At 44.7% G+C, this 26,326-nt stretch overlaps 2 protein-coding genes across 3 annotated transcripts in view; one reads left to right on the forward strand and one right to left on the reverse strand.

Annotated features, from left to right (window-relative positions):
- TERB1 (telomere repeat binding bouquet formation protein 1) overlaps positions 1-5,440 on the forward strand; it is a 140,256-nt gene extending 134,816 nt beyond the window's left edge. Inside the window, exon 21 of the mRNA XM_088458351.1 lies at positions 5,381-5,440. Coding sequence (XP_088314477.1) covers positions 5,381-5,389 — 9 coding nt within the window. The 3' untranslated portion in view covers positions 5,390-5,440. The remainder of the gene's footprint in view (positions 1-5,380) is intronic.
- A 5,345-nt stretch (positions 5,441-10,785) lies between these two features.
- LOC148474574 (uncharacterized) lies at positions 10,786-18,312 on the reverse strand. 2 transcript variants are annotated; one of them, XM_088458382.1, is made up of 2 exons: positions 18,011-18,312; positions 10,786-13,068 (listed from the first exon to the last, which is right to left on the reverse strand). In XM_088458382.1, the coding sequence occupies exon 2, from the start codon at positions 13,058-13,060 to the stop codon at positions 11,231-11,233; it is 1,830 nt and encodes a 609-aa protein (XP_088314508.1). In that variant the 5' UTR covers positions 13,061-13,068; positions 18,011-18,312; the 3' UTR covers positions 10,786-11,230. The 2 variants fall into 2 exon arrangements, with proteins under 2 accessions (XP_088314508.1, XP_088314509.1); XM_088458383.1 differs by lacking the exon at positions 18,011-18,312 and adding an exon at positions 17,719-17,894.
- Positions 18,313-26,326: the final 8,014 nt, after the last annotated feature.

The following is a 26,326-nucleotide window of genomic DNA, read 5'->3' on the forward strand; positions in this document are numbered from 1 at the left end:
ATTGTAATGCCATTAACACATAATGCTACACATTGTAAGGCCCCTTTCCCCCCAGTGACTCACCTATCTCCTCCTCCAGTGACTCAGTTCAGGTATGCATACTGGAAAGTCCACCTGACCGACAGGGCATCCACTAGAAAAGCCTTTGGTCTCTTGTTCTTGACCCGAAAATCGGCAGTTTGTTCTTGTGTCGGGAGGCTATGAGATCTATTTCTGGAAGGCCCCACCTGTTCACCAGTAGCTGAAACACCTCCTGCTGAAGAGACCACTCTCCTGGATGCCCGTCTTGACGGCTGAGAAAGTCTGCTTCCCAGTTGAGGACTCCTGATATGAACACTGCCAATATTGTAGGGAGATTGCCTTCCACCCAAGTTAGAATGCGGGACACCTCTGTCAGAGCCGCCTGACTGCGGGTCCCTCCTTGGCGGGTTTTATGTAAGCCACCATGGTGGCGTTGTCTGACTGTACCTGCACCGGTCTTCCGTGCAGGATCTGTCTTGCCTGCTGGAGAGCCATGAACACTGCCCGAAGTTCCATTTATATGTTTATTGGAAGAGCAGCCTCTGCTGGTGTCCACCTTCTCTGGAAGAAGTGTGGATCCGTCACTGCTCCCCAGCCTCGGAGACTGGCGTTCGTCGTCAGAAGGACCCAGTCCGCAACCCAAAAGGGGTGCCCCTGGTTCAGGTGAGCAGTCTGCAGCCACGAGGCCAGAGACCGACGAACCTCCGGTGACAGCACCATTGTCTGTGACTTTATTCGGTGGGGCAACCCATTCCATCTGGAGAGGATTAACCTCTGCATAGGTCTGGAGTGGAACTGGGCGAACTCCACAATGTCGAACTTTGACACCATGGTACACAGTAACCTCATCGCCGAGTGAATATACACCCGGCAACTCTGCAGGCAAATGTGAATCTTTGTCTGCAAAACAGAGATCTTGTCCTGTTACAAAGATCCTCTGATGTTGGGAGTCCAACAGAGCTCCTAGATGGAGCATCCTCTGCGATGGAACCAGGAATGACTTCTTCCAATTTATCAGCCAGCCGTGAGTCTGTAACACCTAGACTGTTAGTTGCAGATGGCGCAGAAGTATCTCTGGAGACTCCGCCAACAACAGGAGGTCGTCCAGATAGGGTAACAAGTGAACCCCCTGCACCCGCAGGTGACCTGCCATAACTGCCATAACTTTGGTGAACACACGAGGAGCTGTGGCCAGACCAAAGGGCAGAGCCTGAAATTGGAAGTGGTCGTTGACCACTGCAAACCTAAGGAATCGCTGGTGAGCTGAGGCAATAGGGATATGTAGGTAAGCATCCTGAATATCCAGCGACACCATGAAATCCCCAGGCTCCATCACCAAAATGATGGAACGCAGGGTCTCCATCTTGAACCGAGGAACCCTCAAAAATTTGTTGAGGGATTTGAGATTGAGTATTGACCGGGAGAACACATTGGGTTTCCGAACCAGAAAAAGATTGGAGTAATACCCCAGTCCCCTCTGATACAAAGGACCCGGCCCTATGACCCCAGCCTGAATCATAGAGTGCAATACCTTCTTGAACTTCAGGGCCTTGTCCTGATTGGATTGAAAACCCGTGGTGAAAAACAGTCTGGGAGGCCTTCGCAGGAAGGAGAGGGCGTACCCCTGAGAAACTACTTCTCTTACCCATGTATCTGAAGTGGTCAGATGCCAGCATTGGGTGAATTGAAGAAGTTGGCCTCCCACTTTGGGGTCCCCAAAGAGAAGCCTGTCCCATCAGGCCGAAGGCTTGTCGTTGGACTTGGGAGCGGGACATCTGGTACTCCAAGCCTGTTTCTTTGGCTTTACAGGTCTCTTGGCTCCTGCCTGCCTTGGAAAGGACTGTACCTTGGAATTACCCTGGGTTCTGTAAGGCCGAAGGACGAAGAACCCGACCCTGATGGAACTGAAGCCGCTGACAGACCCGCTGACTTAGCTGCCGCCAGAGTAGCCACAATTTTGTCCAGATCAGGCCCAAATAGGACTTGTCCATTAAAAGGCAAATATTCCAAACCCCGCTTTGAATCTGCATCCGCCTTCCAAGACCGCAACCATAAGGTGCGGCGAGCTACCACTGCTGCCGAGGAGATCCTGGAAGCAAGGAGACAGATATCCAAGGCTGCTTCATTAATGTACTGTATGTGGCCGAATCTCTTAGGTTACCCACCAACTCCACCTGGTCAGGTGACGAGTCAGTGTCCAGAGACGCCTCTAAGCTATCAGGCCAGCGTTCCATGGCTCTAACCACCCAGCACACATCCATAGCTGGTCTGGACGCCCCCCCCAGCAGGGGAATAAATGGACTTCAGGCATATTTCCACCTTACAATCCGTGGCATCCTTTAAGGAGGACATGGAGGGCATGGGTAATGTAGCACTCTTCACAAGGCATGCGACATGAGAGTCCACTTGTGGAGGGGTTCCCCACTTTGAGAAATAATTATCCACAAAAGGGTATGCGATTGCCAACCGTCTCTGAGGCTGGTACCGCTTACCCGGATTTTTCCACGCCTCCTCTAAACGGTCCACTAATTGGCCAGATAGGGGAAACACAGTGGCATCCCCCTTAATATCCTTAAAGAAGGCATATTTACATTTAGTCACGGGAGGATCGTCTTCAATAACCAAAACCTTACGGACTGCACGTATAAGGCCTGGTATATAGACCTTAGGCTTAGACTCCGCCTCTCTTGTACGGAAAGTCTCCTGGTCAGAAAGGTCTAACATTTCAACGTCATCAGTGGACACATCATCTTGATCATACTGTGTGTCCTGAGATGTCAAAGGTCGCCTATGCAGCCGCAATGAAGACTCCCCCTGTAAAACGTCCGACAGGTGTTGCACTGTAGTGGACAGAGAGCTAACCCACGCAGGCTCTGGTGGGAGCTGAGGGGGCGAAACCGGGAGACTCTGGGGTACCACCAATTGAGATGACACCATTGAGTGGTGTGAAAACCCCATCTGCGGTAACGCAGGGGGCGTCGCTAGCTGGCCCACCAGGGTCGTAAGTGCCTTAGCAAAACAAGCCCATGGCGGCTCCTGCACAGGTGCAGTGACAAAAATAGGGCGTGACATTAAAAAACATGCCTTACATAGCCCCTCCGCATTTCCATCACCCTCCGCCAATTGCACCTGGCATATGGTACACTTTGGCCACAGAGGAAAATCGCATTCACTGTCAGACATGGTGAGTGAACGGAGCTGTATGTGACACACCTCACCAAACACTATGTGTACAGTGAGGTAATAACGCCCTGCAACACCGTACCACAAGGGCTTTTAGCAGAGAAGACAGGAATAGGTAAAATGGCTGACAGTAGAAAGTGAAAGTACAGACAGCAGTACTAACATTAAGTCACATACAATGCAGAACAACCCTGCACTATCCGCGCTGTGATCAACTACTCAGGCTACAGAGCCTGGTAGGAAACAGCGCCGCATACACAAACCTTGCCCGGAGGAGAGGTATGCACGGGGACCCGGAACACTTGCCACCGCGTCCAGCAGCGCTTGCCACATGTAAAATAAAATGGCTGCCGAGGAGCAGAAGAAGACCGGCCCGGGGGAGTAGCAGCTGCACTGGCTCAGACAGCTGTGGAGAGGCCATGTGCAGCGGGGGAGGCGTCGGCTGCTCTGCAGGGAAGGCGCACTCCCCTGGCCTGCATCTAGCCCCTAGGACACTGGAGCGTTTTCTGTACCACCACGGCCTTGCCAGGGGGTAAGTGGAAGAACAGGATCAGTACCTGGCTCCACGCTGCGACTAGTCCCCAGGGAGCCCCCTGCCTGGGGACTCAGGACTGTGTATACCAGCGGGGACCCACCGCTTACCTGTGTCCCCGTAGATCCGGCCACAGTCCATGGTAACCGGGGTCACCGCTAGCTGTGACCCCAGTTACCAACCAGCATCCCCGGATCGGTACCGGCGGGGTGTAGGAGTGAAAACATGGACATCAGCACTGACTGTCCAAGCTGTACAGTCAATATGCAGCCACAGCTGCCCAAGGAAACTTCAGGGGCCTTGACAGACCCCCCCTCTGATACAGGTGCATCCGACTCCGAGCCGAGCACCAACGAAAAACTGAGATGCCTGAGGCTCGGGGGCAGGGTATGGCAGAGGGACCCCAGTGCATCCTGGGAGGATGAAGAAACTTAACTCTGTGGTGCCCGATGCCTGACGTCATCACCTATACCCCCAAGGTATCCTGTGGATACCCTATGGACCCTGCAGTAGAAATAATATTTTGCATTTCTGTTAGATTTATCATGTTTCAACCCACCCAGCAAAAAAAAAAAAAAAAAACACTACCACAGCTGGTGTATTTACTGATCTACAGTATAATGATATCGATTTTTAATAAACCACTTAAGTAGCACAATACATACTAAAGGTGTAGATCAAAACAAAGTAAAGAGATTAAACAAAGCTTTATCTCATTCTATGTAGGTGTAACCGTGTAAGTTATCAGCTTCTGAATCTTCATGTGCTTGTCTGGCTGGGGACTAATCTCCAGTAGTTATCTGATAGGGCTGCCACATTTCCCAAGCAACACAATTTTTCAACATCCTTTAGATGTGACAAATGGGCTCTCAGTGTCACAATATGCAGACAGCAGCAATCTGATAGAATTTTGAAGCCATGTTATGGAACATTGTATGCAAGTTATGCATTATGAATTGTACACATTTAACACCAACACCCAGCTTAATATAGCTAATGCTGGGCATACACTATGCTCCCTTACATTACCAGGTTCTCATTCCAACCAGCCAGATTGAACAGAAATCTGACAGATAACTGTATAGTGTATGCCCAGCATAAGCAATTTTGTTGCTTTAATGTATGGCCAGATTTCACCAATCTGGCTTCAAACTTTTGCCACACACACTTTGAAATGGGGGACATCATACAGCAAGATTTTGGAAATAGGTGCATGACAAGGTAAAAAAAACAAAGGATTGTTATAAAATACTGGTATACAGATGAACTATGCCCTGTGCAGCAATTTTTCTTATGATCCTATAGCCAATAAAGATGTTCTTATTTGTACCGAACTAAGTACAAACCATCATTTTTCTGAACTCTTCAGCTCATATCATTTACCTCTTGTTGGAGTTGAGATGTTCAATGTTCTCTGGACTTTTTGGTTTTATTTACATTTTAGCAAAGCTAAATATTTGCAGACCCTGGCTGCTTCATATACAGAGCATATGTCATCGCTAAGCACCAAGCACACACTTCTACATTCCTGATGTTCTTTCAGACCCAACTGTGTGGGATCCCTGCATGTTTTGTATACACTTTTGCTAATATAGTAAGAAAAATATTTGTTTTATTTTAAAACACCCAATTACCTTTGTTAAGAAACCCTGACGATGAGCGTTGTACACGCAGAGTCCCCAGAGCAGACCACAGAAGGGAATTCGCAAAGACTTCACCCAGAGAGAAATTACTGATCTGTTGGACGGCGTGAAAAAGTTTGGCCGCCGCTGGAATGCTATTTTGTGGTCATACCCATTTCGGAAAGGAAGGAGAAATGTTGATTTATCTCAAAAGTACAAACACTTACAGCTGCAACACTAATATGTATATTTATATTTGTGGTACCAAAATACACGTTAAATGTAACCACACTGGTGGTCTATTAGTACACAGCCATGAATAAAGCAGACAAAACAAATATAAAACGATTGCTTTTGTTTTTTATATATATATATTTTTTCCAACTGTCTTATTAGGGGGGTCTATTCAGCTAGCAAATATCTACTTAAATGTTATGGAAATGAGAGTTTCCGCATAATTTAAGTATTACCGCTATTTAGACGCTGTAATGATTAGCGTTACTGCCTCACATCACTGAGGTCATGGGTTCAATCCCCACCACGGCCCTAACTGTGTGGAGTTTGTATATTCTCCCTGTGCTTGTGTGGGTTTCCTCCGGGTTTCCTCCCACAATCCAAAACTATACAGGTAGGTTAATTGATACACACTAGGGATAATTTTTATTGGGTAAGTGTGTGCGTGCACATGTGATAGAGAAAATAGATTGTAAGCTCCACTTGGAGTGTTAGGGCTTCTTTCAGCAACAGTGCAGTTATTGTCCCGAATATTTTCAGACAACACCATAAATCCCCCCCCCTCAATTCTTTTCCCCAATTTTCAGGAAATAAAAACTCCTCAGGGACAGCTGTTGCGTTAATCGCTGTACCTGCAAAGTCCCCAGGCAGACCCTTTATTTTCAGTTGTCCAAAAACACAACAGCATATAAATACATACATAGTGTATATATTTATATGTACACTAATTATATATATTTTTATTTATATATATTATAGCCCTTTCCTACACTTCTCTGACTTGAATACATACTGCTTCCTCCCCCACGTTCTAAGTGGAAGTGCTAGAGAGGAGCATGGGGGGGGGGGGCAGTATGATGAAGCTCTGTTAAAGGTCTGCAGTAGGTGATAGATAGATACTATCTATATAGCGCATTTTTTTTTTTTTTTTTTTAACTGAGTAATTACACTACCAGGAACACTGGCAGTGTAATTACTGAGTCAGGGGCAGAGAGTAGGTGGAGTTTCAGCATATAACACTATTCTGAGATGGCGCTATATATAGTAAGCTTGTATGCATTATTTTTTTTTTTACATTTTCCTGTTACTTGAATAGCAGGTAATGATAACATGCTGTAGGGAGCAATAGCTTGTTGCTCTCTACAGTGCGATATTGTAGGAGCAGGGTATAAAGACAAGTGACAATATCATTTCTGAACATAAGATTTTCTTTCTTCAAAATGTAATACCACTTGTCAGACAGTATGTCGGCAATTCATTGTTTTATCGCACCCCATTTCCGTCTAAAGTGACGGGAGAACGGGGTGCAATATTCAATTGATTTAAGGGGCCCATGCATATCATGCCCAAATAGACAGTATTTAGCCGCATAAAACAGCTAAACTCATCTATTGTCTTACTTTGTTTGCCTAAAGTGCCAACTTATCGCTCATTTCTCCTCACCTACCCTGGGGGCTGAAATGTGTTCTCTCGCAGCTGTACGCACCCTGACAGAGCAGCAATTGAATTACTCTGTCGGTTATGGGTGGCTTTAGACTAGAATAGCTATTCAACAGCAAGGTATGTCAGCTAAAAGTACCCTACCAAGACTTTAATTGACAAATGTGCTAAAACTTGACTCTAAATTTATGGAGAGCATGGAGGTTGGCGACCTGTCTTATGCAGGGGTCCAACAACTGCCAGCCAGCCTGGATTAAGTAATAACTAAACACATTACTAGCAGCTGCTAGAGAGCAAAAAAAAACAAAAAGAAAAAAGGAATGAAACCACCCAAGTTGCTACATCACAAAGCAAAATCTTGTGTAAAATGTAACACTAATAAGGGGCAGATTCAACTAAGAATGGAAGACGCCAAAAAGTGTCAGAACGTACACACAATAAATGTACAGACGGCTAATTCTGCATGCAGCCTATGGAGGTGTGAGCACCTCAGCTTACTGTAACTGGCAGATACATGCGCATAGCTGAATCTGCCCCAAGGCAGATTAGGTGTTGCTCATAGCAACCAGAGTCCAGCTATCATTTTATAGAATGTACTAGATAAATTATAGGATGGAATTGATTGATATGAAAAGGACAAGTGTAGGTGTTGCCCATAAGATTTGATAAATCTCCCCCTAATATTCACGTGCATGGGCGTCTGAACAGGGGAGCAAGGGGGCGGCATACCCCCCACCCCAAACATTTGAAAGGCGTGGTGGCTGTGGACAATCAGGGGCTGTACTTTATAGAAGGAAGCTTCACCGCCCCTGCACTGCACGGAGGAGGTGTGATGTGCGGTCTGTTAACTTAAAGACCGCACATTACACCTCCATGCGGTGCTGGATCCGTGCAGTGTATTGCTATAAAGCACATCCCCTGAACATCCACGGCCACCGCTCCAGTCCCTGCACACCCAGCCCCAGGAAAGGGAGAGCGCAGGGGTGTCTGAACAGTTTTATGTTGCCCCCCCACCCAACATAAAATCATTCCGACGCCCCTACATGCATGTCTCTCCAATTACTACAATGAAAACTTGGACACAGTACTTGTACTGTCCTACTTTGTCATTGCTCCACTCATAACTTAAGGTGCATACACACAACGATTTTTTTAACGATATAGTTTAAAAAAAAATTAAAAAATCATTCACTTTGATTTAAAACAATGAACGATTATCGCTCATGCGCGTTCACATTTGTAGTTCAGTCAGACTGACCAACTCAACGATTTTCAGTAAGGGAATATGCAAAAATCATTCACTACCATTCAGTAAATGAACGATTTTAGTAAACTATTTTTGTTAATTTTTTCAAGGGAAAAAATTAACGAAAATAGTTTACTAAAATCATTCATTTACTAAATCGTTGTGTGCGCACAGCTTTACTATTAGGACACCTGCAATGTGTGCGCTTGTCAGCACTCGCCAATCCTGCAGACTCAAAGCTCAGCGGTAAATGACTTTGCATCCTGTCTCACATTGGCTCAAGTAAGCAATGCTACTTTTTAGTTGAGCCAATGTGAGACAGGACGCAATGCTACTTTTTAGTTGAGCCAATGTGAGACAGGACGCAATGCTACTTTTTAGTTGAGCCAATGTGAGACAGGACGCAATGCTACTTTTTAGTTGAGCCAATGTGAGACAGGACGCAATGCTACTTTTTAGTTGAGCCAATGTGAGACAGGACGCAATGCTACTTTTTAGTTGAGCCAATGTGAGACAGTATGCAATGCTACTTTAGTTGAACAAATTGAGACAGGACGCAATGCTACTTTTTAGTTGAGCCAATGTGAGACAGGACGCAATGCTACTTTTTAGTTGAGCCAATGTGAGACAGTATGCAATGCTACTTTTTAGTTGAGCCAATTGAGACAGGACGCAATGCTACTTTTTAGTTGAAACCAGTGTCGACAAACAATATGCCCTTTTTTTGACTGCTCATTTTAACAATTTGCTTATCTGCAGCACCTGTTTATCTTTTCTCTTTGCATTTACCCAAGCCACATCCTCCTCAGGCATGAAAACAATGTTTACGTTTCCTCAGTAAGAGGAATTTCTTATTCCCTTGTGGGAAGAAAATAAAAACGGGTGGGTCTAAAATCCCTAACATTTCTTACCACCATATTGGTGAAGAATGCCATCTTCACCAACTCCAAAAATGTATCTGTTTGTCTTTTTAAATGTATGAACTTGTTGAATGCATCCCCAGCTGGGGGGGGTCCCACATTCCAATACCAGGGAAAGGGTCACCAACATTAGTTTTGCACCTGCACACCTTGTCTGGAATTTTCACAGACACACAGACACACAGACACACACACTGGTTAGGCAACTTATCCTGAGCAACAGGTTCACTGGCCACAAGTGCATGGTATCCAAACTGGGCATCTACTCAGACAAGGCAATGTCAGTTATCTTCCAGACAAGTTTACCAAAATGGATGGTGATGCTCTGAAATCAGTCATGTTATTGCCACATTGCATTCATCTCATTATGGGGCTACACGTTGTGCCAACAGTGTGCTTCTTAGTTTAACTCACAGATTTTGGTCACACATACATGCACACTTAGCTTGAGGTACATTGTGGGCATCAACAGCATCCGAAAGGGTGGAAGATTTCTCCATTGCTCGTAGACTAACTGGACCAAACTCTGAAAATTTTCTAACTCAAAAAAACACAAACTGCAGTTTCTACATAATTTTATGAAAGAAAAATAAATAGGCCCCTCTAGCTGATTCTTATCCAACCAAAGATATTTAAGTTTGTGTCAGGGCAGACTATGATGAAAATCTATTAGCACTACATGAGTAAGTACTACCCGTCTACACTTTTTTTTTTTTTTTTTTAAACACTCGCAGCTGTGCTGGTTATTCCTTGTGGAATTCTAGCATTGAACCAGCAAAAAAATAGTTTGTAAGAAATGCTTTTTAGTAACTAAACCCCCCTTGAGTGTTCCTTATTCTCCATTTAGAATGCGGTCTCTATTACCCATTTTTTACTTTGTTCCCAGTATCCACAAATGCACATGTATAATAGAACTAGAGACCAAGGACTTCAAGTTTGTAGATGGAAATAGTAGCACTTCAAGCGAATACAATTTATTGAGCAGCATTCTCTTCTTAAAATCAATATTGGGCTTAACCTGAATGTGCTTTAGAGACATCCCTAGTGTAATATTTTCTAACTCATTAGAACAAGTCACTTGGAATCGCTGCTGACTGGGTAAGATCTTCAATGAGAGGTCAGAATACCATTTAGAGTAACAGCACTGTAGAAGAACTTCAAAACCTCTGAATCCCCCTATCCATTTGTTCCAGAAACTCTAGCCTAATCTTGTATCCAACTGCTCTTCCCTAATGACACTGGCACCAGGAGACAGATTTGTCAGACTCATGCACTTTAAAAAAAAAGTTTTTTTAAAGTCATTAAGGCAATCGTTTGTTTTTATGTCAGTCGTCCTTTGTGCGACAGAAAGCCAACATTTCACACTTGGGGCAAAACTATAATATAGCATTTACTTTCAATATTATGAAAGTGACATCAATGGTGTAAAGAAAGCAAGAAATCCCACTTCCCTTTCTCATGATAATCATAAAATAGCCCAGTAATCTAGATTTTGCCTGCAATTCAAGATCTGGCAATGTTAACCTAAACTCTCCCTAAAATTCCAGTGCATTGTTTAAATATTAAATGTATGAATCCACAACAGACTTAAATATGACATTTTATTTGTGGAAAAACATTGTGAAGTTCATGCGTTAGACATTTTTTTTTAACATTGGGTTAAGCTCACAACAAATTTTTCATGGGCCTTGGTCACTTGTCTTCTAGTTGGCTTTTTTGACACATCAATAGTAAATACTTTTGTCCAGTGAGAAGATAGAAAACATTGATATAAATAAGACTCCTATACTTAGGAGCTTAACATTAATAAATTAAGCTATATTAATTTGGTAGAATCGAATAGTTCAAGTCAACAGTAAAAAATTTGGCCAGAGTGTTATTGAATTTTACTTCACAACTGTAAATTTGTATATTTTTTTCTTTTTCTTTTGAAGGATTTGGTCACAGACAAATGCATATGGTTCGAATTGTGGATGTTTTGCATTACTTAACCTTTGAATGAAGGGGGGTGGGGATGGGGGACCTCATGCTTTTATTCATTGCATACTTGAATTTCATGGCCTTCACCCTGCCCGTTAAGCTCATGAAGGTCTTTGTCAGATCCATTCTCTATATGCACCCTAATTTCTTCTTTGAGAGGCAAACCATTTCCGACGCCATGTTTATCAATGATCTGTGGAGCAGAGGACTCCTTTTCATCCTTCCGTTCTACTGCAGGCGTGTCTTCATTTTTAGTTTTATCTTCAGATTTACAATCTTCAGCTGGATCATGGATTCCTCTAGTAGCTTTAAAGATTGTTTGATCAGTTTTGTTCTTTGAAGTCTCCAAGATGACCACTGCTGAATCATTACAATCATCCTCCCCCATCTGACCTGCCTGCTCTGGCAATTGTTTATCCAAGACACAACCTCCTTCTTTTGCTTCGATTTGCTTATCTTCTACCTCCTGTACTGCGGAAGGATTGACCTGCACGTCTTGTACAGAGTTCTCAGAAGTTCCATTTTGCATTACAAAAGCCTCTTGATCAGTATTTTGCTCAGCCGACGTCTGCTCTGCAGGTACAGATTCAGATTGGATTTCCACAGCATTTATACCCTGATCGCCAAAACCTAAAGTCTCCTTATTCTCAGTATAGTCTTCAATTTGACCAGGCACTTCATTTGACGGCAATTGTTCAGATGGGCATTCTTTCGCTTGCTTAATTTCACATACTTGCTCAGACTCAGGACAACTCTCTATGCTTATAACAGGTCTTACACACTCAGCCACTGGAACAGGATCGGCAGGCTGTTTATGAACCACTGATTCAACAACCAGCACAGACTCTGATAATGCAGGCTCTTCTACGGTCTCTGGCACCAGGTCAGACACAGACTTTACCGGCTCTGTAACTGGCAAAGGGGTTTCTACCGATTCAGGATCTATTACCACCGACTTTCTCAGAGGCTCAGGCACTGCAGGCTCTAAATCCGGTACCAACACAGGCTCCTGCAGTTTAGACTCTACAAATTTAGGTTCTACATCAGAGACAGACAAAGGCTCCTGCAATTTAGGCTTTACAAGCTCTGCATCTGCCACTGACTCTACTGGAACATTTTCAGGGCCTGATACCTCAACTACCTCAGGCACTTTTTCAGATTGTTCTGGTTTGATCAGAGAATCCACTACCTGAGTAGCCTCTTTAGTTGCTTGCTCCGAAACTTTTTCTGTTTTCACTACTAGTATCGGAGAGCTCTCCATCTTTTCTGCTTCCTCCTTAGTCGCTGGCTCAGTTACATGTGTGGACACAATTTCTTTCTCGTCCACTGCAGAGGATGCTTGCTGGGTCACAGTCTGGTTTGGCTGTGTAAAGTCTGGACCTTCCTGTTCTATTACTGGAAAGGATTCCTGAGTTTCTTTAGCCACTGGCTCTTCTTTCTTCAAGTCATGAAGAGTTTCAGGTTTGTCCCCAGATGGACTTTTCACATCCTTTGTTCCTTCACAAGCCTGCTCCTGAGTGGTACTTGAACTCTCAACATGTTCTGAATTATTTTGCGATTGGTTGGCCTCTTCTACTTGCTTTTGTTCTGTACTAGGGATGCACTCTGTCTTTTGGTCTTTGTTCGAATTCTCTTTGGTAGTTTCACCAGATGTAACTTCGGTGCTGGACCTTTTTTCAGCTTGGGCTTTCAGTTCCTCACTTGCACCATTGTTCTTAGTATGGTCAGTGGGAGTTTTTTCATCTTGTGGTTCTGCTGCATCTTTATGCCCCTCCTGAGTCTCCGTTTCTTTCGGTTCAACTTCTGTAGTTTCTGTAGACTCTCCATCTTTACCAGCACCAAGACAATATCCCTTCTTCTTCTTACTTAGCTTTGCCCCCATTGTTATTGCTGTAAGAAAAGAGTAAGATAGCAATTTAGTGTAATATTCATACATTAACCTCATCAGTGTAACAGAAAACGCATTACTTGCACAAAGCAGTCCTGCCTTATGTTCTCTACCTTAGAGTGTCACAGAAGGTACAGGTCCCATAACTTCAAACAATCGTTATTGTAACCCATACACCCACTCATTCAGATGTTCCTTTCCTTAATGAGCAATAAACTCTCACAGATGGCCAGCTTTCCTCTCCTCTAGACAGACGAGAAACACTGCACTGGGACATTCTTGGCTGAGCAGCCCTTGGCAGATCGGCAATGAAGTATTCTCCCGATATTTGCTAGGCCTGTGATTTTGCACACATGTTGTTGGACAATCTCACTAAGGGACCTATTCAACACAGACAAACGCTAGTTTCGGCATGTTTTAAAGTAATGGGCCCATTCATTATTTGGGAACTAAATGGGGCTGACTAGTATTCAGCATACTCCAAAACCTGAATGCTTTTGGAGTTTGCCTGTGGGAACAAACACCATATACAGATGAAGTTGGTTTCCCAACTCCCTCTCCTTCCTATGGGAAATAGGTCCAGCATTGCGAAGAGGGATCCAATCCGCCATCTTACACTCGAGCCATGCAGCCGGGTGTATGTTTGATCTCAGGTCACATATGCACTGAAGTAGCAGTGTCAGGGATCACACGGACAGCTGATTTTCAGAGCAGCTGTTGCCACACCAGAGGAATAATGAATTACTCTAGTAATTAAGTATCCACCATCGCAACTCGTGGAGAGTTGGATACCAATATCCCTTCTATACCGGAGATAAAACCCAGGTTATTGCAGGGTTAACCCGGGTAGCTCCTTGGTGTAAAAGGGGAGAGAGGTGGATCGCCGGATCGAGTGACCTGGCGATCCAACCCAGGTAACTTGCAGGGTTTGACACGGGAGCAACCCGTGAAACCCTGCAGTGTGAACAGCGCGCTCTGGGTCATGATGACCTGGAGCGCACCACATGCCGGCTGATTGGTCTGGCTTCAGTGGCGCTTGGAGATGACGTCATCTCCAAGCGTCCACTTAAATGCTGGAAAAGCCGGGTCTATGCAGACCGGCTAAATTCCAGGGCTGATCCGGATTGGAACCCTGTTCCAACTCCGGGTCAAACCCGGAATTTAGGTGTAAAAAAGGGGCATTAGTCATTTGGCCCCCGATGATGAAAAGGCCCCAAATACGTGCTTTTGTAACTAAGAATTTTCAGCAATGGTAACACATTTTCTTAGTATTTTCAGCAATGGCAACACATTTTCTAAGAAACTGTGTTGCCATTGCTGAGAGAACTCTATGAGCTGAAACACTGACCATGGGAAAGTGGCCTACCAATCCACAAGGAACTAGTGACAGTAAAAGTGACAGCCTCATGAGAATTAGACCTGCCCCACAAAATGTCCATCTCCATTGTGTGTATGTAGGTTACTGGTAACACAGAGCATTGAGAAACATTGATGCTCTTTATACCTAACCGAAAGACAAGTTAATATTGTTCCTAACAAGGAAGAATCAGTATATCAATGTTACCTTGTGTGTATTGGAGTTAGAGCCCATGACCACCGATAAGGGTTTTACAAATCATGAAGACCTCACACCAGGCGCATGTTTGGCATGGTTTGTTAAAGGTTGGCGAAGCAGACATTTTACATACTGGGGATGTAAATGTATAAAATCTAAAGCCCGCATGGTGGCATACATTGTGTTTGTCAGAGCCGTAGCTAGACTTTTTGGTGCCCTGTGCCAGAAAGAGCATTGGCGCCACCCTCATTTTTCAAAGGGATATAATGCACCCAAAAAAGGGCCATGGCTTCATGGGGGAAGGGCCAGGGAAGAGATAGGGGAGGCCAGGAGATGCTGGGGATGAAATTAGAGGAAGATACAAGTGAGAAGGATAATAAACAGAAATTTGACAGGCCCAAACAGTGCCCCCTGACCTGTGGTGCCCTGTGCCATGGCACCAGCCGCACTACCCTAGGTACAGCCCTGGTGTTTGTAATCACTTGAGGGCATGTGTCAAAAATCAAGGTTACTAAAAAGACAGCAAACAGGACACCCCGGAGAAAGCACCACATTATGGAGAGTATACAGATTTAGGGGCCTATGTATCAAAGCTTGATGAGAGATAAAATTGTGAGAAGAAGAGTATTAAACCAATCAACTCCTGTCATTTTTCAAACAGCCTATAAAATGTAAGCTAGAAGCGAATTGGTTGGTGACTTATATCTCACAATTTTATCTCTCATCAAGCTTTGATACATAGGCCCCCAAGTACTGTAGTGAAAGCAACTATATGGACAAAACCTGGACTTGGGAGAATTACAGATATGGGAAGCCTTCAGAAATACCAAAGTCAAAGAAACTTGCATTTTGTTTAATGCAAGTTAAATAAAATGCATCTGAAGGGGCAACAGACTGAACACCAGGTGTGCATTCAGCCTGAATAGTGCCCAGGTGCACTATTCTAAATTATAATAGCCATGTCTAAAGGCCCCCATACACGGTGCGATATGCACCTTGCAATGTGATGGCCGATCAAATAGCCGACATATCGGGCGGTCCCCACACACGGAGCGATCAGGTGGTCGACCGCCGCGATATGTCGGCACCCCCCTCCCCAACCTGCATGGGATCGAACATCGCTCCCCCAGATCAACTGAACATGCAGAAAGATCTGGAGGAGCGATGTACAATCCCACGGGAGCGCGCACTGTCTGATATACACACATACGGAACGATATAACGGTGATATCGTTCCAATCCGTTGGAGTGGCTACTATATCGCACCGCGTATGGGGGGCCTTAAAATTAGATTTACAGCAAAATTCAATTGTTCCTCTAACACACAATTCAGTCAAGCTGTTTTAAAGGGGCCTATGTATCAAAGCTGGGAGAGAGATAAAATACTAACCAATCAGCTTCCAATTTACATTTTGCAAGGCTGTGTTTTAAAACTGAGTTAAGAGCCGATTGGTTGGTACTTTGGGGCCTATGTTGGGAGAGAGAAAATTGTAACAACTTGGCAACCAATCAGCTCTCAACTTTTTTTTTTTTTTTCAACATTTTGTAAAGTGTAAATTAGAAGTGGATTGGTTAGTACTTTCTCTCTTTGATAAATACCCTGACAGGGATAAAACACCAGACGTTTTTAATAATTTTGTTCACAATAGCTTTTATAGTCTGCGGACATTTGATTAAATAAATGAAAATAACTAAATGCAGACTCAAATGCAAAAACATTCTGCAGTTACAAGTCCACACCTTATATGAAAGTTTTAAAACCAAACACTTTTTTTCCCCCTTTAAAGTATAAAAGGTGTATATTTATTTAGCAATGGATTTTCAAAAACCCACATTTTTTGCCTGCCATATTTAAAAGGGCAATAATATTACATGCAAAAGTAGCCTTCTTTTACATTAAATATTATTGCCCTTTTAAATCTGGCAGGCAAAACCCACAGCTTAGTAAATATAACCTAAATCCTCTAGTAGAAATCGGATTTAGTGCACCAAAATTGGATACAGCACACGCCCATTGTTTGTTGGATGTTCTTTGTTATGCAAAACAGTCTGTCAGGCCTACAATTATCTCACCCAGAGATGCTTTAATAGGCGTCGAGCTACAGTGTTTAAAAGGTTTGGAGGAAATAAATAAAATAATCATGAAAATCAATACCCTTTTACAATAGCCCAAGTAATGCTGCTCTTGGCTCTGGTTCATTTAAAATTTCTCAGTTATCACAGCTGATATAAGGTCTTGCATTTAGATCCTGTTAACCGTATGAGTGCCACAAAAGGCAACACTGTCTTCTGGATAGTATTTCAGGCCCATACAGCATAGTATTAGTTAATCCCTGAACAATAGACATTGATCTATCCCAGGGTACATGTGCATGAGATACGCAGCGTTTTAACCCTCTCACTCTAATGATGGGGTGGGGACCAGAGGGAGCTAAAGGGTTAAGTTCCACCGTAACAAGCAGATGGAGAGAATAGGATATAACAGATACAAATTTAGTTAATTACAATTATTCCATGTGGGGGAGTTTAATTGTAGGTTTGGTACTTTTTAATCACGCAACACATCTGCGCTAGGACTTACAATAAAGAAAGATACAAAGTTCCAAAAAAAAAAAAAAACCCCACACACATTGAACTGCATTTAAGAGAGAATAAAATAAATCCGCTGCATTGCCATAACCCCGAACCCCCTGCCCGCATAAATGCCCACCTTATACCAGCAGCTAATGACATGCATTGCTGTAGTGCCCTGGCACAGAGTCAGCTCTACGTTACGATTTCACAGAATACCACAACTTGGCGATTAATATAATATCACTGGCTCTGGGCCACAGAACTGACACTCTAGAGCAGAGAGAGTGGATTAAAATACTAAAAAACTAACGTGGCGGCAAGTTTATCCACAGCCTGTGATTGTTGGCTATAGGGAGTGGGAAAACCAGGGTGTGCTGGCTATAAGCATTAAACACACAAATAGAGAATATATATATATATATATATATATATATATATATATATATATATATCTCTATCTATCTCACAATACTTAACATTTCAGACCCGTGTAACATATAGAATAGAAAATCCCTTCTCCTACCTTATGCAGCGATTCTGGATATGCTGTTGGCAATGGAAGCAGCAAAGTACAAGTGTACATAGGCTGGTTTCCCAGTCATATCAGCCTGTGAGAGATGGACTCATGCACTTACAGGTTGTGGTTTTGCTGCAGTGAGGTTAGCACAGTGCATAGAACAAAGAAGCTCTGCGCACAGTCAGCGTCTCCTAGCTAGCAGCTACAATGCACACACATGCTACATGCCAGCTATCCACACACACCCAGCCACGTTCTCAGCTGCAACTAAACGTGGAGCCAAAGTGGCTTGACATACCTCAGAGCCGTAGCCAAGCCGGGAGTCAGACAGAGATGCAGCAGAACCAGGAGTGGTTGGGTTAGTACTGAGAGCAAGATGGAGAGTGACAGATGCTCCCCTCTCAGAGGTACAATCTGGTGCTCACCATCCCCCCTCCCTCCTCCTTTTACATTCACTCCCCTCCCTGCATCTGCTGTATTGAAGACCTCAAATGCATAGTCTACCCCTTGTCTGTGACTAGTCCATTTAAAGAGCCAACTGCTCTAGCCTGTATGTGTCATAGCCCTGGGGAATAAAATAAATGGCTTTCTCCCTGCACTGTTTGTTGCCTGTGCTCTGCTGTAATATATGTAATTTCCTGCTATTAAACATGGACTTGCTTCCTTTCCATCATGTGATCTTCAATTGAACTGTAAAGTTTCCGTTTAGGTGGGTGTCAATTTAAATGAAGGTTATAGGAAACGTGTAGTATTATCATAGGTGCAATTAGCATTCATAGGGTTAATATTCTCTAGTAGTGCAACATTTCAAGCTGACATTTTGTTTTAACTCTTTTATGACCAAATTAAATTATTCTTTAGGAAGGCAGATCTGTAATAAAGGGTCCAAGATAACCCGATTCTGTATGATAACACACTCTCACTGATCTCTCCTCTTATTTTACAATTACCTCTGCAGAATGATATATCACATTTTTTATGAGTACTTTAAACTGTAGGGGGTGAGATTGACCAAGGGTGTAGGCTGTAGGATACATGAGTAAATTCTTGCCTATTCCTGACAAACTGTCTCCTATTCACACTGACAAAATAGTCTACTTCTGCTTTTCACTCGTTTGCCAACTGCAATCACCTTGGCTGAGCTAATTACCTGGAGGTAAGGCAGTTTTGACATTCAGTTGCAAATTTAACCCAGGTTAATGCAATGGGATAATTATGTGTGAAAAGCAGGAACAGAGTATTACCTCTTTGTGAAAGGCATTAGTAGATGTGCTGACCACTGATCAATTAGAAGTGAGGACAGGTCAAATTTATGTAAGATTAGCAACACACTTCCCCCAATGGACCCGCCCAAAACTGATGGGTGGAATTTGCAGCACCCTGCTTGCTTTTGTAGACCTGGCTGAGAGCAGTGCATTTTTCTATACTCCTAAAGCTGGGCATACACTATACAATTTTCTGTCAGATATCTGTCCAATCTGGCTGGTTGGAATGAAAACCTGGTAATGTATGGGAGCAAATGACAATCAATCATATGGTTTTAAACACTGAAAAAAGGACAAAAAAAATGTTCAAATTGCTTATATTTCTGTGTTTTAACCAATTTGTCTGAACAACCATTTTTGGCTATTTTCCAGTGTTTGTGAGCAAATGGACGATTGTAATTTGCTCCCATACATTACCAGGTTTTCATTCCAATTTCCAACCAGTCAGATTGGTCAGATCTCTGACAGAAAATTGTATAGTGTATGCCCAGCTTAATACTCAACCAGATTTTGAGATAATGAACAAGACAAATTTGGTTTTATTTTCTCTCAAGCTGATTGGGTGCTGTAACCCAGGACACTAGTACTATTGACACCTTTCGCAAATCAAGTCAATTTATTTGAGGCCAGGTTACTAATATTTCTTTTACACCAAAGTTCCGAGTCTGATTCGGGGTTTGGAACAGGGTTTCAATCCGGATCAGACTCGGAAGTTAACCCTTTCATTCTGCGGAGGCCAACCCAGGATATTCCTGAGTCTGCGCCGTTCACACCGGAGCTTGGTCTGCAGTGGGGGATGTAGTCAATAGACCAGCGGACTAAATGCCGCTGGTCTATATCCAGACTGTGGAAGCCTGACATGGGACTTAATGGACTCAAAATACTGACGCCTATCTTAATTCCGACGCCTGAATGGCGAAGGATTCTGGAGGGCATAGCTACCACCTATCGTCAACCACCTCAAACTCTCTCCCCTCTTCCCTTAAATGAAGTATACACCTCCACCACCATATCACTGAGCATTCAATAAAAGTTTTATTTATTAAAGATATACAGTATATACTGCATATAATTGTACACAAACAGTCAGGAGCTGTTTGCAGTGTAGTTTAGGTCATAAAGGGAACAGTAAATCATACACATAGACTGTATACATCAGAGATGCAGGGCAGAGGACAGTTATACCCCTTTTACACCAAAGCAAAAACCTGGGTTTTTGCAGGGTCTACCCGGGTTGCAGCTCAGTGTAAAAGGGTCCCTGAAAAATAACCCAGGTCAAGTGGCCCAGCAATCTAATCCAGGTAGCTACCAGGGTTGGACCCAGGATGGACCCTGGTAATGGTGCAGTGTAAACGGTGCAACCCGGGTTATCTGACCTGGGTTATGCCTAAAATGAGCTGATTGGTGGTTGTGGAGCAGTCACCTCCCACTTTTTATGACCTCACAGGTTTAGCAGGGCAGACCTGAGTTCAGTGTGAACTGGGCTGACCTGGGAGTAACCCAGATCGAAGGTGCAGTGTAAATAGGTTTGACCTGGGTCTGACCAGGGTTGCAACCATGTCCAAAAACCCAGGTCGGACCTGGGTTTTTGGTGGAAAAGAGGTATTACAGTGGCAAATGCAGGATTTCTAGAGGGGGGTTTCCAAATGCTTGATTTTAGAGTGAGTGTGGCCAGTCCATGAAGAGGGTATAATTAGCACTTATCCAGCTTTAATATGCGTCATACAAAGTGTAGTATGTGTCATAATTCCAGCATATACAGGACCAGCGATCACAGTAAGCCATTAGATGCGGCAGTAGGTCCATCCTGTCTGAGCAGAATGTTTTTTTTTCAGATGTGGGCACAATTCCAGAGCACTGGAGCAAGTTTGGGAATCTGGGGTAGGAGCAGAAGAACCTAGCACTGCCCTGGACATATATGTACATATTGGTCTCCTTATGTACTGGTATTATTATACAGTATTAATAATTAACCCTATTGATGGTCTATAGCAGTGCACCCCTAACAGTGCATGTTTTCCACATCTCCTAGTTGGTGCACAGGTGTATTTATTACTGGCTGACACATTTTAAAAGATCCACAGGTGTTGCTAATCATTTCATTTGTGATACTGAGAAGAACATGCAGCACTAGAACATTGTATTATATTATTATTTCTATTGTGGTCGTGGTGTATGCTGGGGAGGGGGGTTTCCAGGCAGACGGAACCCCCCCCCTGTGTTTACCTATGAGTCAGGGGGGTTAGATTGGATGGCCCTTGCTGGGAGGTAAGACATGTGTCATTCCATTCCTGTTTATATATCACCTTCCAAAGGCCAAACAGAAGCAGAAGAGCCTTGCACATACCTGCCGCCACCAATCTCACTTTTCACCTTTCAACTCCTGACACACTGAAGATGCTAAAATGATCAGTATTGTTAGTAATGACCCTAATACATAGTATGCCACATAGTACTGTCCTCAGTACACATTTTGAACATGATTTAGGGCCGCACACAATGTAGATGTCATAATTAAGCAATTTTTGCAACTTCGCATGCCTCATAATTCCTAAATACCACTATGGTGCATGCTTTACACAGAGGCCCTGATTCAGAGCCGGACACTCTGAAAGAGCGCTCGCTCTGAATCAGGGCGTTTTTTTTTTGTGCGGCCTCCTGGCCGCTCGCATAGCTGTGGGTGACCACCCACAGCTATAGCGAGCGGCCAGGTTGATGGTCGCAATGGTCAAGACCATCTTGGCTGCAAGCCCCAGAGAGATTTCGGCTCTAACAGAGAACGATGCATTAAATGCCATCGAAACGTTGATGCATAGGGGGAGATGTATCATCGGCGAAACTGCAGTACAACGCCCGAAAATGCAGTTTTCGTGGGTTTTACCGCATTCCCCTTCAGGTGGCGTTACCCAATAGAAGCCTATGGGCTTCTTAGCGCGACGCTCGGGGCTGGGAGGGATCCGAATGGATCCCTCCCATGAGCCCCCGCGGCCCGCGGCCTTCTGCTCATGCGCAGAAGGACTTCTGGGTGTTAAACCCGGAAGTCCCTCTGCCCGACAACATCGCAAAGGACAGCTCTCATCGCGAGAGCTGTTCTTTGCGATATTCTTGGTACATACCGCGGTATGTACGCGAAGTCGCGGGGATGTACCGCATCGGCGATGTCGCCGATGATACATCTCCCCCATAATCTCCTGCCTACTGTTATATTTTATTGGGAGTGCTGCTGCCAGAGGAATTTTATGTGGGACCATTGATGGTTACATGCGGATGGCACCCATGTTTATCGGTGACCGGGAGTGCCATCTACCTTGTATGTATATATATATATATATGGGGATTGGCAGGGCCGGTTCTTAGGGTGTTCGACCAGTGCGGTCGAATAGGGGCGCCATCACATAAAGGGCACACCCCTCCCCAACATCCCGATTTCAGATTCCACCCGTGGGCCGAAGTGGCCTGCGGATGGTCAAATCGGGAGGTTGGGGACCGCCACTGGCTCCGCGGTGCCAGATCCAGGAGCAGCTAAATGGATGCTGCGCACAAATATGCGTGGCATCCGTTCAGTGCTGGGAGAGGTCTGGGGGAAGCTCAGCTAGTGACGGAGTGCTGGGCTTACCCCCAGCCTGACGTTATTTGGAGGTGTGCCATGTGGGCACACCTTAAAATTATGCCACTTAGGGAGTGTGGTATATGGTAATTAGGCCACGCCCCCATTTCCGAACTCTATGGTGCTATTAACAGAGCTGGCACAGGGTGCTCCGACCCCTGGAGCCGGCCTTGAGGATCGGTATGAAATACCGCCAGTCGGGATCCTGGCAGTCAGAATCCCAACGCTGTGATCCCGACAGGGTTAACATACCGACACTTGTTGGTCGGTATGTTAACCCTGCCCCTCTCCCTACCCTAACCCCCCTTCTTTGGTGCCTAACCCTAACCTCCCCCATCTAGTGCCTGAACCTAACCTCCCCCTCCCCGCACCCCAAACTTAACCCCCCTTAGTGCCTAGCCCTCCCCCTAGTGCCTAACCCCTAACCCACCCTCCAACACCGCTACTTACCTTTGGCATCCCGACTGCCGGGATGCCGAACACATCCCATTATCTATCTATCTATCTATCTATCTATCTATCTATCTATCTATCTATCTATCTATGTATCTATCTATCAGCAGATGCTGTGGGCCTATTTTGATGAGAGGCCTGAAGCTACAGCTCCATCTGCCCAATGGGTAATCCGGCCCTGCTGCCAGGTGTGGGGCCGAGATGATCTGATCCGTAGAGAATTGCTTCATCGTGCCCCTTGTTCACTTCACCGTCAGATAAGTTGAGTGATGCTGGTGGGTTGCTGTGAGAAATGTGGATTCGGGAGTCTCCGAGACAAGTGGGCAGGTATGTCCTATAACAATATAGAATTGGGCCCCTTAGTCATTTTTATTTATCTATAACCATTTATATAGCGCACACATATTCCACAGAGCTTTACAGAGAGTATTGTAGCCATTTACATATGTCCCTGCCCCAGTATCACAATATATCATACTTTCTCACTCTCCCGGAACCCCAGGGAAATTTCCAAATTAGGGGGCGGGTCTCCTTGGTTCCGGAAAACTAGGCAAGTTTCCCAGCGCTTATTGGTGAAGGTGGGAGGAGCAATGGGGCATGATGACGCAATTCACTATTAATTGTGCCACTCAGCTACACAAAGCTACACAAAGCGGGGAATCGTGCTGTGACTGCTGACAAATGGGCCCCTTTGTCCGCTTCGTGTATTAGGGATTTGTAGTTCTTCAAGAACAGGCCCTATTTTGGACATTTGTACCCTGGCACCTATTGGCTAGGCCTAGGGTTACCAGGAGGGGTGCAGTGCTACTTATCATTGAACTGGGGACACATCTAACGAATACTGAAAAAGCTCACATAGAACAGCTAGACAACAGGTTCTCAAACTCAGGGCCTGATTCAGAGCCGGACGCTCTAACAAGAGCGCTCGCTCTGAATCAGGGCCGTCCTACCTATCATTGGAGCGGCCTCCTGGCCGCTCGCATAGCTGTGGGTGACCCACAGCTTATGCGAGCGGCCAAAAAGATGGTCGCGATGGTCAAGACCATCGCGACCATCGGGCTTGCGATGAGACCCTGCGATAGGGTCTCGCTGCCGCAAGCCCAGGAGTGCTTTTGGCTCTATCAGAGCCAAAAGCACTCCCACTGACATCATTAGTGATGTCAGTGGGGCCGGCCCCAGATGGTAGGCTTGGCTGTCGCTATTCGGGTCTCGCGCATGCGCACTAGGGCACCATCGACCTGCTTGTGAGCGCTCAGCGCTTGCGAGCGGGTCTGAATCAGGCCCTCAGTCCTCAGGACCCCAAACAGTGCATGTTTTCCAGGTCTCCTCACAGAATCACAAGTGAAATAACTAGCTCCACCAGTGGAACTTTTAAAATGTGTCAGTGAGTAATGAATACACCTGTGCTCCTGCTGGGTGACCTGGAAAACGTGACCTGTGTGGGGGTCCTGAGGACCGAGTTTGAGAACCTCTGAGCTAGACAAAGACAAGTTGCAGGATGTGCAAATAAACTTTAGTGAAGTCATATATATTAAAAGTCATAAAGGAAGGCAAAATAAACAAAACTTATACTGTACCAGTTAAGGCTGAAAACATCAGCACATACTTATAAGGAGAAATACTTAAATCAGGATACATTTCTCTATTGTTTAACTTGACTATATATCCTGTCTAAACAATAATCCTAGCATACCACTTTAGGGGGTTTAAATCCGCCACACATCGCCAACAGTTTGGGTTTTCACCATCCAATCTGCTTGACACTAAGGTCCTGATTCAGAGATTTACGCAATTCTGATGTTTACGCAAATTGAGCGATTGTTTTCCATTATGCATGCGTATAACCCACACTGCATGTGCGCTGTGATCGCATTGCGCTTACGGACGCACATCGGAATACATCGCACAGTGATTGGCAGGTAGTCAGCATTTGGGGCTGGTGACGAGGGTGGTCAGAAAAAAACGCAGGCGTGTCTGTCCGCTTCAACGCCATTTCATGGGCGTTCATAAATTATCCACCGTGCTTCATGAGAGCCCTCTGCGTGTCAGGAGAGCTGGCGAGTCTGCGGCTGGTCAGACCTGCCGCAGGGCCAGATGGCCGATCGATGTGCTTCAATGTTACTGATATTTACGCAGGTAAGCGACATCATACGCAGATAAGAAGGCAGCAGTGGGCGTCCCCATGCTCGGGTGATTTTTGGGAACATTAGCATACTTTCACAGCTGCGTTCCGTATGAAATCGCATTACCGTCCATCTCTGAATCAGGCCCTAAGGGCCTAATTCAGAAATGTACTAAATTCAATATTTGCGTACACATCCGATGTTTACAGTTCTGCGCAGGAGCCGCACAGCGCATGTGCTGATCCGGGTTCTGCAATGTTGCTCGCAGTGCCACAACAGCCACAGCATGAATGACAATCTACTGGTGTCTGGGGGCAGCGACGGACAGCATTCCAGAATAAGGGGGCGTGTCATTCAAAGATATCATTTGTGTTCATATTGTTCAAATTAATCGTCCAGTGTGTACGGGGCTTGACTCAGGTGTCCGGTGTTCACACCGTTCATCTGATGCTGCATCTTAAGTTGCTGCAGCGGATCACAGAAGCCTCCTGTTACTTTTTACATATTTGAATAAAATATAAATTTTGAATCAAATGTGCAATAAGAAAATGCAGCTAAATACTTAATTGCAATTGTGGGTGTTAATGTGCATGCACACTTAGGGCTCTATTTATTAACATTATTTTTACTAAAATAAAGTGAAAAGGGGTGTTTTCACACCCTTTTCACATTATTTTAGTATGACCTATAATTATTACAGGGCAATTGGAGTAGAATTCGTAAAATTCTACTCCAACCCCTAAGTATCACTTATTTTTAGTAAGCAGATCGCATTTCCCATAATTGTAACGGGAAATGTGATCCGACCAAAGTTACTAAAAATAAATTGTAAAAAAATACCGGGGAAAGCCGTGAGATAATAACGCCACCTGGAGGTGGTGTTATCCAGGGTCTCCCCCGGTTACCGGACTCCTGCTCTGCTCTAACAGGCAGAGCAGAGCCCGAAGCCGGCCCCAGTGATCAGCTGTGTGGTCTAAACAGACCGCAAGCTGATGCACTGCAAAAAAAAAAAAAAAAAAAGTAAAAATTTTTTTTACTTACCTGACTCCATGGACCGGTGGTCGGGGCTCCGGTGATGACTCCCCTCCGGTCAGCTGGTCTCCCATGGTGCACTGGGGCCCGGTCATCAGGTGATCGGGTCCCAGTGCAGTATGGGATATCAGCTG

Source organism: Taudactylus pleione, unplaced genomic scaffold (genome assembly GCF_031769625.1).
Source record: "Taudactylus pleione unplaced genomic scaffold, aTauple2 ptg000828l, whole genome shotgun sequence".
Taxonomy (NCBI): Eukaryota; Metazoa; Chordata; class Amphibia; order Anura; family Myobatrachidae; genus Taudactylus; species Taudactylus pleione.

Bases quoted from the DNA above. Each gene is read 5' to 3' on its own strand.
- LOC148474574 (XM_088458382.1), bottom strand. From the start codon at position 13,060: ATGGGGGCAAAGCTAAGTAAGAAGAAGAAGGGATATTGTCTTGGTGCT.